This window comes from Zea mays, chromosome 9 (genome assembly GCF_902167145.1).
Source record: "Zea mays cultivar B73 chromosome 9, Zm-B73-REFERENCE-NAM-5.0, whole genome shotgun sequence".
NCBI classification, from domain to species: Eukaryota; Viridiplantae; Streptophyta; class Magnoliopsida; order Poales; family Poaceae; genus Zea; species Zea mays.
In genome coordinates, this window is record NC_050104.1 from 61020623 (window position 1) to 61041831 (window position 21209).

Here is a 21209-nt window from a genome sequence, read left to right on the forward strand (position 1 = left end):
CGACGACCATGAGGTCCCCCTGCTTGACGATGGACAACGCGGAGCAGCCGCTCTGCACCGCGTCCAAGCGACGGCTGCGCCGGAGCTTGTCGTACATAGTGGCACATGCGGCCATGTAGGACTGTTTCTAGAGGTCGAACTGGCAGTCGCCAAGTTTCTTCTTGTCGTCGATGAGCGACCCTAACGCGAGTGCCTCCTGCTAATGGTGTTTGTTCGGGGTTTTCAAATAAGAAACATGAATTCATGTTTGGCGTTGGTTTATAAAAATGACTCACAAGTCAGATCCATGAAAAAAATATTACGAAGAATAAATGTCACGCATGCAAAAAAAGAATTTAAGTTGAAAATATTATTCAAACAAAAGAAATTGCATGCAAGTCTCTTCTTTAAATACTACTCCCTTCATCCAAAAATATAATTCAAGAATCTCGGTGATACTTATCTATTACTACGCATTGTGCAAGTGTAGCAGGTGGGCTTGGGGAGAGATGTAGTAGATGTGTTTTCTGTTATAGCTGTAGACATAAACACACATGTGTTGTAGTGGTAGCTACCGCTAGCATTTACTTGAGAGGTTGTGGGTTCGAATCCCTTTGGGGTCATGTACATTTTTTTAATTTTAGCTAGGCGTCGGTTGTACGGGGGAATGGGCTTTGCGGGGAGGGGAATGAGAATGACAGATATAGAATGGTGGCAGAACATGGGAATGGCTGTGCGCAGGGAGGAGGGAATCGGAAAGGCAGAACACTGAATGGGCAGAACGCGGAATGGCCGACTACTATTGCAGCCTTAATAGGTAGTAGAGATTTATATTCTATCTGTTAATAATATTGTAGAGAAGCCACGTCTTAAGGATATTATAATAGCAAACAACCGCCCGCGCAGATGAGATCTTCCCCTCCGGTATAGACTAGGCCTCGCCGGATGCCGGATCACCCTACCCCACCCCACCAATGCGATGAAGTGCCACTCTGTGGCCGCGCTCTGGTCGCCGTTGCCGCCGTCACACCACGTCACCGCCGCTGCCACAACCCCGGTCGCGCTCTTCACCGGCGCCGCCGACGGCACCGTCCTCCACTGGCCACTGGCGCTCGCCTCAGCTTCCCCATCTCCGCGCCCGTCTTCCCTCCTCTGCGCCCACGCTGCTGCCATCACCTCCCTCTGCCCACTCCCCTCACCGGCCTCCCTTCTTGTCGCCTGCACCGCGGGAGTGCTCTCCCTCTTCTCCACCTACGCACCCCTCCGCTGCCTCCGCCGCCGCTCCCTCCCGCTCTGGGTCGGCTCACCCTCCCTCATCGCCTCGCTCCCGTCCATCACCTCCGCCGACCCTCGAGTCGCGATCCTCTGCCACGCTCCCGACGACGGCCACCGTCACGTTTCAGCACTCGTAGTCGTCGACGCACGCACCCTCGCCGTCCTCTACACCGTCTTCCATGGGATTCTCTCGGTCGGGACTCCGAATGCGATCGCGGTTAGTGGCGGCGGTGATGATGCAGTCAGCGTTGTGTTGGCTGACGCGCAGGGTCGGGTGCAGGTGATGCCCGTTGCCGAGGGCGCGGCTGTCGAAGTGGACCCACCCAGGCGTCTCATCGTGAGCTCGGTGGCCAGCGTCGCGTCGGCGGAGTTGGCGGACGAGAGGGTGGAAGCCGTGGCGTTGTCTCATGATGGGAAGAACGTGGCGTTGGTGCTGAAGACTAGATGTTTGTTGAAATGTGTCACTGAGGGGGTTGTGCTCGGTGAGGTATCTCTGCTGGGTACTTCTCTTTGCAAGGACAAAAACACAGTAGACAAGGTATGCACTGCTGGAGCTTTTTTCCTCAGCAGTGATGAATGGGATGCTCATGTTTCAGACGATGGCGTTGTGGTTAGGAATTTGGTGTTGTGGAGTAACAATGGTGCTGTCACAATGTACAGGATTGCTCTTGGTAGCTCATACTTTGACTCTGAGATAGTGTGTGAAATTCCTAGCAACTTATCTATGCAAGGAGAGGGACTAGAAGTTAAATTTTGCTGGTCAAATCAGCATCTTGTTAGGGTGGAATGTTGCTCCTATAAGGTAGCTGGGTCATTGTTGTGGAAACCAACAGTCGCCATTTGGTGTATGGATCAGTTCGAACTGAGTAAAACAGTGAATACACAAAAACCACCTATGAGGAAAATGCTTGGAGAAGGTGGTCTTCAGGGAGAAGAATTTAGACCAGAGCCTTCTCATTCTCAATACAATATCAACCGAGGGTCGGAAGTGATTTCACAGATGTGCTCATTAGAAAGGTATAGAGGGACAGTGTCTTCGTCAATGTTACTTTCTGAGGATTCTTATGCTCCATATGCTGTAGTTTATGGTTTCCATAATGGTGACATAGAAGTTATCCGATTTCTGAACTTGTCACCTGCTGCTGCAAAATTTGGTGGTCGAGGGCTTTACCCACATATTTCCGAGAGGTTATTTTTGGGGCACAAGGGAGCAATTCTTTGTTTGGCTGCACATTACATGCATGCACACCCTGACTCTAGAAACTTCCACCGAGCACTCATATCAGGGAGTTTAGATTGTACAGTTCGTGTCTGGGATCTAGATGCTGGCACTCTTCTTTCTGTGATGCATCATCATGTTGGCTCAGTTAAGCAAATCGTACTACCACCTCCATGGACATACCACCCTTGGGATGACTGCTTCCTTTCTGTTGGAGAAGATGGCCTTGTGGCGCTTGTTTCACTTCAAACCATGCGGGTTGAGAGGATGTTTCCTGGCCATCCGGATTATGCATCATTGGTAGCTTGGGATGGAGTAAAAGGGTACATAGCTTGTTTATGCAAGAATCTCCACTCTTGCAATGATGCAGGTAGTGGATTATATATTTGGGATCTGAAAACGGGTGCTCGAGAACGTGTTATCAATGGCACTGCTTCTCAGTTAGCGTTTGAGCACTTCTGCAGGGGTATATCGAAAAACACAGTTACTGGTAGCATCTTAGGAGGAACAACTTCAGCGTCTTCCTTACTTGTTCCAATTTTTGAAGACATGAGCCACATTCGGTCTCATGCAGATAAAAATGGTCATGACATTTCATCCGTGTCAACCAACCTTCACAATGGATGTACAGATTCTGTGACTGTAAATGCCCCTACAACATATGATTTTAAGGGAAAGACGCCAGCTCCAGATGAAGCTCATGAATTCCATGGAGATAATTCTGTATACAATTCAGGAAAGGCTGTTTCTTCCCACAGTATCCATAATAAAAAAATAAAGTGCCCTATAAAGTGCTCTTGCCCCTATCCTGGCATTGCAAGTCTGAGGTTTGACCTCACGGCAATCATGTCCACACAAGGCATGACAAACAGCAATAGTGATAGGCATTTGAAAGATCATCTCCATAGTGAGAATCCTAAAGAAATGTTGCAGCCTGGAACTTTAGACAGTCCTTCTCGTGTTCATGAAATGGATAGCCCCTCTAGAGAGTCATTGGAAGGGTGTTTACTTCGATTTAGCCTCTGTTTTTTGCATTTATGGGATGTTGATTGCGAGCTAGACAAATTACTTGTAGATGAGATGCAAGTTTGCAAGCCAGAAGGCTGCCATATAGCAACTGGGGTGGTAGGAGACAAAGGCTCATTTACATTGATGTTCCCAGGCAAAGAAGCCACTCTTGAGGTAAACTCGTGGACAGATCCCATTTCATGTTTGCACACGCGAAGTCTGATCATGCTGTTTTAGCCTGTTTCAGCTTTGGAAGTCTTCAGCCGAATTTTGTGCCATGAGGTCACTGTCTATAATATCTCTTGCTCAACTCATGATTAAATTATCTCGTTCTTGTACAAATTCTAGCAGGTATTGGTTCACTGGTTCCTTCTCCTATTCAAATTCATGTTTTCTCAAAATTCTAGATTGGCACCCTTTTATTTGGTGTGTTATAGTTGTGGCAAAATTTGGCAAATTAAGCTCAAATGCTCTTCACCATGATCTCAAATATCCTTGTTCGTAACAAGTTTGGGCAATCTTAACCTGTTATGTATTCTAGTTTAGTCTGGAATTTCTAAGTTCTGCCTGTTTACAAACTTCTATAATTTATAGGGTAAATCCCGTTTACACCCATAAGCTATTGTCAAAGTCTGATTTTTTCGACCATAGCAAAACCATACTTTGTAACTTCTACAACTGGACGGTCAATATATGGAACAATAGTTGTCTTAATAAATTAATGATATTAGTAACAAAAGCAGGATGCATGCATAAAATGGTGGTGTGATGACATTTTTAACTTTTCTTATTGTCTACTCCATTCCAAATCATAAGGCATTTTGCTTTTCTAGATACAATGCTTTTACTATGTATCTAGACATAGTGTATCTCTAAGTGTATAGCAAAAACTTTGTATCTATAAAAGTCAAAATGTCTTATAATTTAGAATAGAGGGAGTATTAAACAAAAGTGTTGTTCCAGGGTAGGGAACATTTTTTTACACACACTTGTGCTTTTATTTAGGTATCTATCATGTTTTAAGTATCTTTCATGACTATTTATATTGGTTGGGAGGACCTGAGATGGGTAGTTATGAAAGTATTTCATAACATAGGCATGATGCCATTTTGTCCTGCAAAACATCAACTCAAATCTTTAACCTTATAAAGAACCAATAAAATGAAATAAAAATGTAACTCACTCAGGAGTAATTTGTTGGCATTGCAAATAAGAAGAAATAGGCAGCCAGATTTGAGTTTTAGAGCACTCAATCCTGCATTCTGCGGTGTAACATCTACCTTACCTGCTGATGCACACACAAAAAAGGACAGACCCAGTGCTGGAGGTTCCCACATGATGCACAATTACTACATTTTAAAAGAACACTGAAATCTTGTCCAAGGGTGAACTGATATACTTTTTTATTAAGTTCAACGGATGAAATGAGATCGAAAATGTTCTTTAGGGTATGGCTGGACTGATGAAAAAGTTACATGAGTAAATTGGGCATTTAAAAAAAAACTTAAGTAACTATGATTATTTGAGAAAACTGAAGTTAACCATGATAACCAGTATTTGTATTGTGTCAAGTCCTAGTCGGTTCTGATCCCATTCTTATGAACAGTCGTTTTCACAATTGTGACACTATTTTTTGAATGCATGATAGCTCTCAGTATAACTTGAATTCGTTCTTGCATTATGCTTGTACTCACATTTCTATTGTTTCAGTGCTTTGGCAGCATTTTATACAAGGCATTTTGCTGAAAAGGTTCCAGATATAAAGCCTCCATCCCTACAGGTTTCAGTTATATTTGTTTCAGATACTATTTGTTGCAATCCTGTGGCTCTTTACAACCTCACAACTTTGTTACTTTTTTTATCATATGAAGAAAACGAAACTGGAGACCTGTCATCACATTTGCTTTTATGAAATAAAGTTAAACCATGTTGGTTCTTAGGGTGTAATTGCTTAGTTGATGCTCCAAATATGATGATCTAATTAGTCAATTTAGTATGCTTAGTTGAGTTTGTTTCTTAGTCATGACCAAAGTTCTTAGGATTGGGATACTCAATACTAGGTAGTATCGTTTTTCTCCAGCTCTGAGCACTATTGGATCATACATCATAGTATCGGGCTCCTATTAGATTTTCTTTTTAAGTTCTATTTAATATCAGTTGGAATATATGTAGCCATTCTGTTAGAAAAAGGTAGAGTAATAATACTGTCGGTACCCTGAAACAGGGGTACCCCTTACTACAGTATGAAGACGCGGTACCCGCGCGACTATCTCTAGTCACGTGGTAAACAACACCCGACCCCGCCACGTGGACGGCTCCGGGACCGCCACGTGGCCAGAGAAGACGATATACTCCAAGGTATCAGCAATGAGCCCGGACCCCTATGGGAAGGTGCCGGGCCCCTGTATATGCAGACCGGACCTCCGGGTAAGGTCCAGGACCTCCACGGGTGATGATCGGACCCCAGGGACGGTTTCCGGACCCCTATGTGTGGGGTCCGGGCCACTCACAGCAGGGTCCCGGGATTCTGGGACAAAGGATACATAGGCCTTAATCAAGGCCAGGCGGGGGTCCGGAGCCGACACGTGTCCGGACCATACCGTGTACGCTTCTGCTCCTCGCTCAGGCGGAGACCCTATGCCGCCACGTGGCCTACTGCCCGTGACGTAAGGCCTCTGGTCCGCGCGGCCCCTGCATTTATTGCGGATAAGGCGCGCCGCCTGTCCACTCCACTGGCAGGCGGCGACCAGGCCATCCTGCAGGCGGCGTGCCTGTCCATTTCATTGGCAGGCAGTACGCCCGTGCTGCGGCGTACACTATGCTCATCATCACTCGCGCGTTACCGAGGAAGCAGCGCGACATATCAATACTATATGCACTACGGACATTATGGCGCTCAGAGATCACCCAGGTGTTACAGGCATTAGTTACTTCCTTCCATTTTGCCCCTGGGCCCACATGTCGGGGCTCAGTATCCTTGTACGTGCCCCCCTTGAGCTATAAAAGGGAGGACACACAACGTTACAAGGCAGATTCACTTAGACTCTCACACACTCAACCTCTCAAGCTTACAGACTCAATAGAACTCACAGTGGAGTAGGGTATTACGCTCCGGCGGCCTGAACCACTCTAAACCCTGGCGTGTTCTTGTATTCATCCCGAATCCATCTAGCAGGCAAAACGCTTAGACCCTCCTCATCTTAGGATTTAGGGCGGGTGCGTTCCGCCACCCGGTCGGAGAATTTCCTCTCCGACAAATACTATCATGAGTTCATGCCACATAAAGAGATATTTGTGAAAAGAAAACCACACACAACATAGATATTATCAAGCACTATTATTGAACATAAAATGCATTCTCAGTTTTTCTTTTGAGTAAGCATAAATTGACTCATCAAGGAGATAGATCTTAAGCGGAACAGACATACAACCACTCACCATTATATGGTGGCATGATCGTAGGATTTCGCTAGAGCTCTTCAAGGATGCTTTTATACGCGCCAACCCGGTAAGATTTTCAGTGGAACAGACATACAACCACTCACCATTATATGGTGGCAGGATCGTAGGATTTCGCTAGAGCTCTTCAAGGATGCTTTTATACGCGCAAACCCGGTAGCAGGCTAGAACTATTTGTACCCGATCCCGAATCCAATTGAAATACATTAGGGTAGGATACAGCCATACAGGATGACCTATTATCCGTCTGTATCCGCCTGTTTTCACCCCTATTCTTAAACCCTAAACCCTTTGGATATTAAAGCCCAAAATGACGTGTGTGAACTAAATACCTTAAGATTCTCTTCACGGCCCTAAGATGGCTTTCCTTAGGATCAGATTGGAATTTTGCACACATGCAAACTGATAACATATTATCCGGTCTAGATACACATAAATAAAACAAGGATCATATCATAAACCGGTATACCTTTTAATCTACAGACTTACCTTCAATGTTGAGGTCGAGATGCTTGTTTGTTGCCATTGTCGTCTTGATGGGTTTAACGTCCTTCATCCCAAACTTTTTGAGGATATTCCGTGTGTACTTCGTTTGGGAGATGAATGTGCCATCTTGGAGTTGCTTCACTTGAAATCCGAGGAAACACTTCAACTCTCCCATCATAGACATCTCAAATTTCTGCACCATTATCCTACTTATTCTTTACAAGACGATTGATTAGTAGAACCAAAATTTATATCATCAACATAAATTTGGCTAAACAAGTCATTATTAATCGCCTTTGTGAATAGAGTTGGATCAACTTTCTCGACTTTAAAAGATTAGCAATTAGGAAATCTTTCTGGCATTCATACCATACTCTTGGTACTTGCTTAAGCCCATAGAGCGCCTTTGAGAGTTTGAACATATGGTCAGGATACTCACTATCTTCGAAGCCGAGATGTTGCTCAACATAGACCTCCTCCTTTGTAGGTCCATTGAGAAATACGCTCTTGACGTCCATTTGAAACAATCTTAAAACCATAGTGAGTAGCATAGGCCAACGAAATATGAATGGACTCAAGCCTAGCTACAGGTGCAAAGGTCTCATCAAAATCCAAACCTGCAACTTGTGCATAACCTTTTGCAACAAGTCTCACCTTGTTTTTTGTCACTACACCATGTTTGTCCTGTTTATTGTGGAAGACCCACTTGGTTTTCACAACATTCTGTTTTGGACGTGGCACTGATGTCCATACCTTATTCTTCTTGAAGTTGTCGAGCTGTTCATGCATTGCCATCACTCAGCCCGGATCCTTCAAGGCATCCTCAATCCTGAAAGACTTAATAGAAGATATAAAAGAGTAATGCTCGCAAAAATTAGCAATGCGTGAACGAGTGGTTACTCCCTTGTTTAAGTCTCCTAGGATCTTGTCTACCGGATGATCTCTTTTAATGGTGGTTCAGACTCTTGAATGTGGCGCCTGATCTTGAAGTGGTGGTACTTTATTTTCATCCTCGTTGTCTTGTTCCTCCTCAACTCTCCCTTGATCATTTCCACCATCTTGAGCCTCTTGCTCCTCACCTTGTCTTAGGGGTTGAGCTTGTGTAGAGGTTGAAGGTTGATCTTGTTCTTGTGGCGGCTCCTGTTGGCGTACCTCTCCAATGGTCATGTTTCTCAACGTCAAGCTTGAAGCCTCCTCATCATCTTTGTCATCAAGATCAACTTGCCCTTTTTGAAAGTCATTAGTCTCATCAAACACAACGTCACAAAAACTTAAATACATCTAGAGATTTATTGAAGACTCTATATACCCTTGTGTTTGAATCATAACCAATAAAAACCCTTCAACAACTTTAGGAGTAAATGTGGAATCTCTACCTCTCTTTACTAAAATATAACATTTGCTCTCAAAGATTTTAAAATAAGAAACATTGGGTTTATTACCGGTAAAGAGTTTGTATGAAGGCTTCTTGAGGAGTCGATGAAGATATAAGGGCGCAGTTCTCCTGCGCTTTTCGAGAAAAAAGAGTCAATTTAGATACAATTGGTTGATGGCGTGACAGACTGTGTTAACAACTTTCGCCCAAAACTGGTCCAAGGTCTTGTACTCTTCTTCAAGCATGGTTCTCGCCATATTGATGAGTGTTCGATTCTTCCTTTCCACCACACTATTTTGTTGTGGTGTATAAGGAGAGGAGAACTCATCCTTGATTCCCTCTTCCGTAAGATATTCTTTCACTTGTGCATTCTTGAACTCTGAGCCATTGTCTTTATTTTCTCGAAAAGCGCAGGACAACTGCACCCCGTTTATATATTAGCAGGGACGAAAAGGTCTAAGAAGACCTGAAATACAAGACGCTTGTTACGGAGGCCAGAAACAACCATACAGGTAGGGATCCATAACCCAGCCAAAAACTAAAGCCACCTAGTCGAAGCCCCTAAGCAGCAGGAGGGGGGGGGCAGCCAAGAAAGAAAGACCTTTGCCACCAACAATTTGCCATTTTTGCATTTCCTCAACTACCAACTCAAGGAGTACAGTGAGGTTGGAGATACTCCATCAAAAACCACTCTATTCCAATGTTTCCAGATCATCCAGGCTCCAAGAGTGATGAGGGAGTTCAGACCTCTCCTTGTCATTCCAGTAACAATAACAACTGTCCTTTCCCACCAATCCAGGAAGGAAATAGCAGTCAGCTGTGGAGCTAAAGAGTGCAGACCCAACTTCCTTAGAAGCTTACAACAAAATACTCTTGAGAATACACAAGACGCCAACAGATGGTTAATAGATTCTGGTTCCTGATCACATAGAGGACATCTTGCAGGATGATTCAATCCTCTATTTGCTAACCTATCTGCAGTCCAACATCCCCTAAACCCAAAAACTCTGAGCCATTGTCGCTTTGAATCTTCTTGATTTTCAAGTCGAACTCATTTTGAGCCCTTAAGAATCTCTTTAAAGTCCCTTGGATTTCTCTTTTGTTTTTTTTAAAAAGAATACCCAAGTGGAACATGTATAGTCATCAACAATTACAAGACCATACTTACTCTCGACGATGCTTAGATAAGCAACGGGGCCGAAGAGATCCATATGCAATAGCTTCAACGGGGCCGAAGAGGTAGTGGTGCTAGGCTCGGCGGCCGACGCGAGCGTGGAAGGAGCCACAGGGGCCCTAGTGGTAGGCGCGCTGGCAGCCAAGGTGACCTTGTGGAGGGGCACACCGGTGACCACATTAGTTAAGGAGGAGAGGCCCCAACTACTTGTGAATGCAGGGTGCGGCAATCGTCGCCCAACTATGAGAGAGGGGTTGGGGAAGGAGTGGATAGGAGGAGGAAGGGCTGCCATGGCCACAGGTGGCGGCGGCGTAGGCAGCTCAGACGGTGGCTAGGGGAGGGGAAGGGGAGGAGAGAAAGTAGTCTGGCCGGATACCATGTTGAGATGAGGAAAACCCTAACCCTGATTAGGGTAGGCATTTGTATATATATGAGATAGGACGATACATGGGCTGGGCTAAAGCCCATTACATTAGTAACATACAGAATAATCTAACACAAGTCAATAAAAACATATGTAGGTTCTTGTTCTACTCCCTAAACCGCTCAATAAATTGTTTTATTAAGAAGTTTGCTTCTATGGTTGACCTTCCAGGCATTAAACCAAATTGGTCCTTAGATATCCGTGTCGTCCTCATAGACGATGCTCAATGACTCTCTCCCATAGCTTTATAGTGTGGCTCATCAGTTTGATTCTTCGATAATTAGTTTAACTTTGGATGTCTCCCTTGCTCTTGTAGGTTGGTACCAATATGTTTCTTCTTCACTCCCCAAGCATCTTGTTCGATCGATAGATATTGTTAAACATCTTAGTTAGCCATACTATAGCTATGCCCTCTTTAGACCCTTGTCTCTCTCTTCTTAATATATATCTAAAACGCAGTCCTCCTGCGTTTTTCGAGAAAAAATACTATAGCTATGCCCCTGAGTCATTTCCACACCTTGATTGGAATACCATTAGGGTCCACCACTTTACCCTTTTCATCTGAAGGAAATGGTGACGCCTAAGAGGGGGAGGGGGTGAATTATGACTTCTAAAAATTCTCTAAACTAGGCCACAATTAAATCCCTAGAGCAAAACCTATGCAATTAAACAATCTTGAATGTGCAAGCTAGGTTTTGTCTAAGTGTTGCTATCTCTACCGCAAAGCCTAAGTTTCAATTCTAAATAATCTAACTAGAAAGACAAGATTGAAACTTAAATATTTAATATAAATGTGGAAGATAAAGAGCAAGGTAGAGATGCCAACTCTCGTGGATGACGCCGGTATTTTTACCGAGGTATCCGAAACCACGCAAGATTTCGATAATCCTCGTTGGTGCCCCTACGCAAAGGGTAGCCCACGCGAGGGCCAAACACCTCGGTCGAGTAACTTCGTAGAAAGCCGGGGGCCTTCTCCACGCGCAAGTGGTGCTCCGCTTCCGGCTCCTCTCAGACGCTCCCCGCCGTCTCCACTATCGAGATTCCGGCCAAAACGTCGCGGACCTCGTTCCCTCTGGTACACGGTGGCGGCCGTGACACAAACTCGGTTGCCACGGTCTTGTAAGACTCTCGCCCCACTCGGTACAATTACAACGGCTCGCGCAAGAGACAATGGGTTGTGTGGTTTTTCTAAACTCACTCAACTAACTAGGATTCACCTAGAGCAAGCGCTAATGCGGTCTAACTAACCTAAGCACTTTGCAAAGCACCTACGCTAATCACCGAGTGATTCTATTAAGCACTTGGGTGTTTGAGCACTTGGAAATGTCTACAATATGCGTATGTTGCTTGGGCTCCCACACCTTCAAATGGCCGGTTAGGGGTATTTATAGCCTTCCCTCCCAATTATAGCCGTTGGACAGAAAGCTGTTGTTTCTGTCGACGGGAACACCGGATAGTCCGGTGCGCACCGGACATGCACTCTTCACTGTCTGGTGCCCTAGCCACATCAGCCGACCGTTAGGGTCTGTAGCAGTCGACCGTTGGATCCGACCATTGCCAGATTGTCCGGTGCACACCGGACAGTCCGATGCTACAGTCCGAGAGCGCCTAGTTACAGGCCTCTCTGCGCAGGCTGCCCGGTGGTACTGTTCATTGTTCGGTGCGCCACCAGTGCGCTGGCTGACTGCACACTTCATGGATTTCTTCGCTGTTTCTTTGGGCTTATTTTGTTCTTGAGTCTTGGACTTCTACGCATCTTTTATGTCTTCTTTTGAGGTGTTGCATCCTTAGTGTATCAGTCCAATCCTCTTCGCATCCTGTGAACTATAAAAACAAACACTAGGAAACACATTAGTTCACAAGGTTATGTTGATCATCAAACACCAAAATCACTTAGCCAAATGGCCCGGGGTCCATTTTCCTTACATCATCCTTTTCAAAGCTTTAGGGGTGTAAAAGTTTTCGCAATTTGGACCGTTACTTCAAAAGTTCCTACAACTATTTATTCTCTGCATATTTCATATTTGTAATAATTTTTTGAGTATACATCCTATAATGGAAAATATGTGTTTTGGTTTTATTTCAAAATGGATAATGGGTAGTTATAGTAAAATCTAAATTTTATATTAAATGATATTTTCATTTAGATTTAGTACTTGGTTGTGTGCTTGTAAATAGAAGGTTTTAAGAGGGGAACTAACTGGTAATTGTCTTGCAGCTTTTGGTGAGCTTTTGGCAACACCCTTCGGAACATGTGCGAATGGCTGCACGTTCCTTGTTCCACTGTGCAGCTCCCCGTTCTATTCCACAACCACTACGAGTAAACAAAAATAAAGTGGTCAATGCCCCCTTGTCTTCATCAGATAATATGAATGTTCTTATATGTGCTGTGCAGACTGCCTCTGTATCCAATCATGGAGAGTTGAAGGAAGATGATGAAAATGTTGATAAAGATGATATTGACACTGCTAATATGATCTTATGGTTGGAATCATTTGAAAATCAGGAGTGGTTATCATGGATAGGAGGCACAAGCCAGGATGCAGTGGCGTCAAATATCATAGTTGCAGCTGCTTTGGTCGTTTGGTATCCAAGTGTCGTGAAAGCTAAACTTTCAAGTTTAGTTGTTAGTCAACTAATCAAGTTAGTTATGTCGATGAATGATCGATATAGTTCAACTGCAGCTGAACTTCTAGCAGAGGGAATGGAAAACACTTGGAAGGCATGCTTGGGTGCTGAGATCACTCATTTTATGAGTGATATCCTTTTCCAAATTGAGTGCCTAAGCACTGCACCTTCTAGCAATGCTATCAATAAAACTGCAGTGGCCATTACAATGCGAGAAGCATTGGTTGGCACCCTTTTACCAAGCTTGGCTATGGCTGATGTAACAGGATTTTTTGGTGTAATAGAGAGCCAAATTTGGGCTACTTCGTCTGATTCACCTGTTCATGTCGCTTCAATCAAAACCATTATCCGTGTAGTTCGAGGTGCGCCGAAGTCCTTGGTCCCATACCTCGACAAGGTGAGAAATGTTTCTACCTATTTGTGATTGTTGTAGCAGTTGGAATGAGAAACTCTAACCCTAACTGGGTTGTGAGTGCATATATATAAGCTGAGTAATTGGGCTAAGCCCATTACACTGAGGGTATGCAAGTAATTACACAGGGACTAGCCCCTTTTTTTTTTGGGAAAACGCAGGAGAACTGCGCCTTAATATATTAACTAGCCCTGAAACCCTAGCATTAGTCTAACAGTATCTTTTGATAGAATTTTGCTGTGTCATCGAAGCTCGGAGGGCTCTCCAATTTGTATTGCAAACCTTTTGTCTCACAAGTCCTAAACCCTGAACAATTACACTTGAAAGCTTCTCTGCACAATGCAAAAACTGGTTTCTCACTACCAGAAATTATGCTGTATAGAACGTTTTAGGGAAATGTTGATCTTTCATCTCTATCTTTCATTTTCTTACTCAAAATGTGTAAATCATTTCTTTATTGGTAAGTACTATAATTCATTGTGTTATTTTTCTTTCGTCTTATTGTTAAATATAACAAACAACAACAATAAAGCCTTTTATTCCAAGCAAGTTGGGGTAGGCTAGAGTTAAAAACCCAATAGAACTCACAAGTCATGGTTCGGGCATATGTACAACTGTTTTCCATGCACGTCTTATTGTTTAATATGTTATTTCAAAAAGATTATAACTACCGTTATAACCTGTGTATGTCAGGAACTTATAAACTTTTGAATCCTAATCTTAGAAATGGGGTGCTCTTGACCTTATTTTTTATGTGTTTGGACAAATAAGGTTATGTTTCATCCAATTTCGAGTAGCTATGGGACAAGTAAAGGAAAAGTTAAGAAGGTTTAAGTACATTTGTTTAGCAGGCTTACTTTACAACTGTTATAGTGGATGCACTAACCAGTTCAACCCAAAAATTTAAGCTGTTTGGAGAAGGTAGCCAATCCACTTATACACTTTAACAACAATAAAGCCTTTTGGAGGCTTACTTTAGTTTTCACAAAGTATCCTCTAGCATTGTAACCATTTTTCGTAATGATTTCTTTAGAGTATTGATTTAGTCAAAACATGTACTTTTATGTAGTTCTTATAGTTGAATAATTGTGCAGGCAATCAACTACATTCTACACACTATGGATCCAAGCAATCTAATAATGCGAAAAGCTTGTATTATCAGTTCAATGATGGCTCTAAGAGAAATGGCACGTGTATTTCCGATGGTTGCTCTCAATGAGTCAATGACAAAGCTAGCTGTTGGTGATGCTATTGGAGAGATTTATGATGGTACAATTCGAGTCTATGACATAGAAAGGTACATAGGCTTTCTTGTTACTAAAACATAATTTTCCTCATGCATGATCTCTTTCTCTATATGTGCCTCTATTCTATCAAATGATTATCAATTTACAACATCCTGTAGGCCTCCAGAAAATAATACAAATGATTTTGTTCCTATTAATTTATCGTCACATGAGCTATATAAATATCAGATTGCCCTTTTAGCCTGCTGACTTTACAAGAAAGGTCAAATTTGGCTTGATCCCCTATGTTTTTGTTGACGCCTTTTTGAGCCAAACACCAACGGAATCTTCTACAATGCAATGGAACTCCACCTCTATGTTGGCACCCTTTTAGGGCCAAATAGCAACGAACCGTAGGGCGTTCACACGATGTGTAGGACCTTGGGTTCGGCTCTGTGAGATGCCGGACTGTCCGCGATAGGTAGTCGAACTGTCCGCAGTAGGTCCCAGACTGTCCATGGTAGGGTGGCGAAAGGAGATCGAACCCCTTTACCTTTTAAGAGGTAAAGCGTAAGGCGAAGCGACACCTTAATTATATAGATAAATATAAAAATTAGACCAAATATTAGTTAAATATCACTAATTAGAAGCTTAGAAGCAAGTAGCACAACTGCGGTCTACTTGAAGGCCCATTCTAGCCTGCTAAAAAAGAAAAACAGGAAAAAGAAAAAGAACGAAGCTCATTACCAATTAGCCTAGCCCTACCCAACACCACAAATTTAGGTTAACCCTAGCTGACAGCCGACTGCCAGCAGCTTGCGCTATAGCTCCCTCCCGTAGCCGCCTTGCACCATCGCCGTCGCGACCCACGCCGCCGCCGCGACCACGCCGCCGCCGCGATCCACGATGCCTCCGGGATTTGCGCTACACCACCGTTTCTTCCCCACGCACGTCGTTGCCGCCTCTTCCCCTCGCCTTAGCCTTGCTGCAAGGCGACAAGACACATTGCTTGCTCCCAGTCGCCTTACATCTTAGGTGTCGCTTCGCCTAACCGACCCCTTAATAACTATGATTTGAGTGTCGTTTGATATGAAGAACTGTAGCAAAATTCTACCCACGGCTACCATTTTAACCAAGATTTAGGCCTATCACGTGCAAGACAATGGAGATACATGGTGATTATTCAGTTGACCACCTCTGATTGCTCGTCTGACTATACGTGGAAAGCCGAACTAAGGTTGAGTGTGTCTCCGGCCAGTTTGAGGAGTTCCGTCCAAAATAGACTTGTAAACATGGTGTCCATATCAATGGCGATGGGGCAAAGGATCTCATGAAGGCATACAACCTCATCAAAGAATGCCTTAGCAACTGATGCTGCCGCATAAGGATGTCCAAGGTTGATGAAGTGGGCAAATTTGGAGAATCTGCCCACAATAGTGGGAACTACAGATTTGCCTTTGACACGGGAACACCCTCAATAAAGGCCATGCAAATATCACTCCAAACTTCAGTTGGTACTGGCAGGGGTTGGAGGAGGGCGGTCGGGTGAAGATGCTCAGTTTTATTATGTTGGCAGACAACATAACTCTTCACAAAATCCCGGACTCACCGAAGGGCTAGTGGGCTGTAAAATGTAGAACGCCAACGATTTACTGTTTTCTGAACACCCTCATGTCTATTATGGCTCTAGAGTTGACGCCACGAACATTCCGATAAATAATATTTGAGAGCTCGATGTAAAACAAGAGTAAAACACGATTAGCACAAGCCAACAATTAGGACATGGGAGTCCCTTCATCAGGCATAGTCCAGCCAAAGAGCGAGGTCATGGTCTGGATGTAGGAGGTTGAGAGGGTTGACTGCCAGAAGAGTGAGTTGTACTCATCAAGAGAATGTTGATCAATACCTTCCATTTCCCCAATGATGTTCAAAGCTCAGATAACTTGATTACGATTGTGCGACGTAGCCTTGTCGCTAGGAATTTCAGGGCCAAAACCTGCAACTCGGCGGTGGCGATGAGGCGGTGCTGCAGGAATGCACAATGTGACCTTAGCAGCAAGCAGGGTTAAAAGCAGCATTGATGTATCTTTCTTCAGTTTTCTCATGAAGTTTATTCACCTTCGATCTATTGAGGCAAACTGCAAACTGACCACGCTTGCTAGTTAGCGGTCTGCCACCATCAATATGAGTGTGACAGGGGCGTCTCGAATAGATATGAGAAAAGTGCTTGGTCGCTAAATTTATTCTGTTCACCGTTGGGGAGGTGTGTTGTGATTTCTTAGTGGCCATATTAGGAGCTGCCCATTGTGGACAAAATAGCTAATCAAGTCCCTGGATGGAAAGCCAATCCGTTGACTAAAGCAGGAAGAAGTGTTATGGTGCAATCTGTTTTGACAGGAATGCTGATTTACATTGCCATGGCTGTGGACCTGCCTTCTGCAACGACGAAGGACATTGATAAAATTAGAAAAGGGTTTTTTTTGGCGTGGTCGTAAAAATGTCATGGGTGGACATTGTGTTGTGTCCTGGGTAAGAGTGTGCAGACCTCGCGAGCTTGGAGGGCTGGGTATTTTCAGCATCACTGAGCTGGGTTGGGCTTTAAAAATGCGTTGGGCTTGGCTACAAAAAACTGAGCCATATCGGCCCTGGTCATCCCTACCTCTTCATGTCCCAAGGAAAATCCGAGAGTTTCTAAAAATGGCCATGTATTCTGAGGTCGGAAATGGGGCCTCTACCCTCTTCTGGAGTGATCGATGGGTGGGAGGGCAACTGGTAGTGGATATTACTCCTCGTCTTCTAGAGACCATTCCTAATAAGTTGATTAACAAAAGGACAGTTCAGGAGGCGATCAGAGATAATTTATGGATTAATGATATTAGTGGGAGTTTATCAGTTGGAGCCCTTGCAGACTTTTTGCGCCTTTGGGACATGGTGGCCCAAGTTGATCTTTGCCTTGATAAAGAAGACAAGCATATCTTTGGATTGGCTGCTAATGGAAAATATTCGGCTAAAGCTGCTTATGAGGGGCTCTTTCTTGGATCAGTGGAGTTCGAGCCTTATGAGAGGACTTGGAAAACTTGGGCTCCGCCCAAATGTCGTTTCTTCTTGTGGTTGGTGGCTCATAAGAAATGTTGGACGACAGATATACTTGAAAAGCGAGGTCTGGATCATCCGGAAAGATGTCCTCTTTGTGATCAGGAAAGAGAGACAATTGACCATCTGCTTGTGGCTTGTGTCTTCTCTAGGGAATGCTGGTTCCTCTTGCTTAGGCAATTCGGGCTGCAAGTTTTGGCACTGCAACCATCTAATATAAATTTCATGGAGTGGTGGCATGAAGCAAATGAAGCTATTCAGTGTCCCTTCAGAGGTGGCCTAAACTCTCTTATTATGCTAGGTGCTTGGGTCTTATGGAATCATAGAAACAGATGCATCTTTGATGGTCTTTCCCTAATATTGCTAATTTCTTAATTCAAGTTGGGGACGAGTGTAGTCTGTGGGAGTCTGCTGGGGCCAAGGGGTTGTCCTCCCTTGCTGCCTCCCTCTCAGATGTGGATTTGAGCTTTATAGATGGATCATCTTATGTTTGTTACGTTTAGACCGCCGTAAGACGTCTGTTGGTCACTTGTTTTCAAATGCTGTGAATCAAGAACAAGACAACACAATTGTTAAGTATTAAGGACCTTCGTCTTCTGAAACATCATCTCCTCACGGACATAATGATTATCAGACGAAGGTCATGAAGGACATGCCTTCATCATTTTATAGATAAGTGAGAATACAATGAGACGAAAACAACAAGTATATCTTGTCAATTCATTCATATCTGCATTCTATAAAACATGTATGAATATCAACATAATTCATATTACATTGATACCTTCAGCTTGCTCGAAGGTGGGGACGCGAGAGTGATTACAAGTCAGCGTGTCCAGTACGGTGCTACTGTTCATCTATTTATAGGCACAGGATACAGCCCGAGTAAAAGTACATTTATGCCCCTGACATTCATCTATAATCATAACACGAATCATTAAGGACTGAGTAGTCTTTGTCCCTTTTCGGTCATCATCATACATGTTCTTCGTCATCGCATCAAGTCGAAGCTCTTCGGCTATAGCTTTGTCGTCCATTCTTATCACCTTCAGGCTACATCTTCACCCTGTCATGAGAGAAGACCTCCATCCCGAAGCCGAAGCCCCCTGTAATAATCCATGTCATACTGAAAACATATGGTCAGTCACGTTTTTGAGGACCTTCGGAAGAGGAAGGCCCCCAACAACGTCTCTTGTACTCCGGTCTATTTTGGACCTTGTTTCTTTTTACTTTTAATGTAATGATACGCAGCTCTCCTGCGTGTTCGAGAAAAAAACATATCAGGAGCTGCCCGAATCACATCAACAAACACAACCCCAAGAGGTTCAGCAGGTCCAGACCCAAGTGAATCCTTATCGCTATAGTTTTGGTCCACCTTAGGCACCAATTGAAGCCCGGGCTAGAGATTTCATTCACAAGGGACCACACGACGCTCAAGAACTGGTGAGGTAGCTGAAGGCAAAGGGTCAAAACCGTCGACCTCAGGCACGACCTTCCACCCTTATAAGGTACCAATAAAATCTCCTCTTGGATCCGTAGTAGGGCACTCGAGGTAGGCGGAACGACCACCACCTCCACGAGATTAATGCAGTAGCCCGTAGCCCCCTCGTACATCGGAACATCTGTTCCCAAGGCGACCTCTGGCAAGCCATTAAGCCCCCCATGGAGTTTATCGAACCTCCTAGGATCTAGCCTTGACTTTGCTGGGGCTCTAGAAGATGAGCTTGTCAAAGTAGCACTTACCCTAAACAAGGATAAGTTTGTCGATGACAGTGACACTAAGTAGAGTCATCATCAGTTCATCACCCCAACTGAGGGAGACAGGCTAGGGGATGGATCATGAATAGGTCTCAAAATTATATTGACCATCACCTCAATTGAATAGGATAAAGTTCTTTTCACTAGATGGGTAGCCACATCGAAGATCAGTGGCTCAGTTATCCAGAGTCTAATGTTGGCTGGAATACCGTATGGATGCATCAGGCAGATAGATGGAAGGTAGTAGGATCAGAACGATCAATTGTCCCTTGCTTGAGGTTTTGAATCCAGCTTTGCTGGTCCAGCAAGTGCTCTGCAATGCGCAAAGACCAGGCACGCTCAAGGATGCCACTCAGCTTGATGTGAACGAAGAATGGCAAAACCTCCCCAACAGCATGAGCTTGTCTAGAACAACACCTTATGTGTAATCTGAAAGAACTAGAGCAAATAGACCGCCCAATATTATAGACCCTTTCAACAGTCTGCTCATTAGGGAGAAGGAAGAAAATACTCGCTGACGTCTTGCAGATAGATAATGAGTTGACATCCAACTCATGCAAGCCTGCGATGGTCTCCAAAATTTCATCTTCAGGTACCACGATTTTGCAGTTGATTGCCGTGATCAGCACAACTCGACGTAGTCTCATCTCTGCTTGCTCAATTCCGGGTGAAAAATTGATGATGCAACAATCTTCCGCAGAAACCTCTAAATACAAACCCTGTCTGAGCCTCGGATGAGACAATGGGGACGAAGGCGGATGCTCATCACTATCGTCCCTAGACTAATTCCGGAAGGCTGATGCTTAGCATTAGTAACCTTGCACTTCTAGCGCGTCTTACGATTACGATTATGACCCTAGTATTTGCTCCAGACGCTGACCTCCTAGCAGGTAGCGTCGTGCCATAGTAGGAGAGCTGATGGAGCCTCGTTTCATAGTGACTGGGGTGAGCCGCTGCCAGACTTACTTTCTTGGTCACTGAGACACACCTGAACTAGGACGAAGAGCGCCACAACCAGGACAATTCTCCACTCGAAGTCCCCATCCACGACAATGGAAACAACAGGTTTGATGATGACATTGACCAGCGCAATGGCCAACACCAATGCAGTTGAAGCATCTTCCAAGCGGGGCCAAGGAACTGGTCACCATGGTGGACAGGCCAGTCTCATGCTACACCGCGACCGTCAGGATTCCACCACTGTCTACCCGTTCACATTTGGACCAAGCCACGTCTTCAGGGCCTGATATATCTCAGAACGAATAGAGGAGCGATGGCGGAGGCGTCACTCGACTCACACCTTGTCTTCTGCGAAGATCGCGGAGGCAATAGGGTGCCTGCAGGAATCTTTATCATCGGATAGGAGACGAGTGTGTCCTGATACAAAGATACCTTGCCCCTCAGGTCTGTGCTAGGAACCGGTGATGAAGCATCAACCCAACGCTGGAACTTGGACCGACCCTCTAGGATGAAGGTTCGGGCATCAGGGGATAAATGAGAGCGAGAGGGTTTGGAGTGCGACGCCTTAGGGGGAGGGGAGCAGGAGATGTCCGCTAGGCCCAAGGTGGAAGTCGACATAGGCTAGTGGAGGGATGGGGCATCGAGGGAGAGGGAGTTGAAGTGTTATACATGATTACTTCCTTACTCCTGTATGAGATTGATTTCAGAATTGCTCCCCTTCAGTGTGATGACT

At 44.5% G+C, this 21209-nt stretch overlaps 1 protein-coding gene across 4 annotated transcripts in view; it reads left to right on the forward strand.

The window, feature by feature from the left end:
• The first annotated feature begins 843 nt into the window (after positions 1-843).
• LOC103638559 (uncharacterized) overlaps positions 844-21209 on the forward strand; it is a 44944-nt gene continuing 24578 nt past the window's right edge. For 3 of the 4 annotated variants that reach the window (XR_002265006.2, XR_002265005.2, XM_035962550.1), the window contains exons 1-5: positions 876-3655; positions 3729-3832; positions 5192-5261; positions 12618-13424; positions 14534-14736. Coding sequence is in view for 2 of the 4 variants with exons in the window: in XM_035962550.1 (XP_035818443.1) it covers positions 959-3655; positions 3729-3832; positions 5192-5261; positions 12618-13424; positions 14534-14736 (3881 nt within the window). In the remaining 2 variants the exon portion in view is untranslated. Of the gene's footprint in view, positions 3656-3728; positions 3833-5191; positions 5262-12617; positions 13425-14533; positions 14737-21209 lie in introns of all 4 variants that reach the window. The other variant, XM_008661438.2, reaches the window with a different exon arrangement.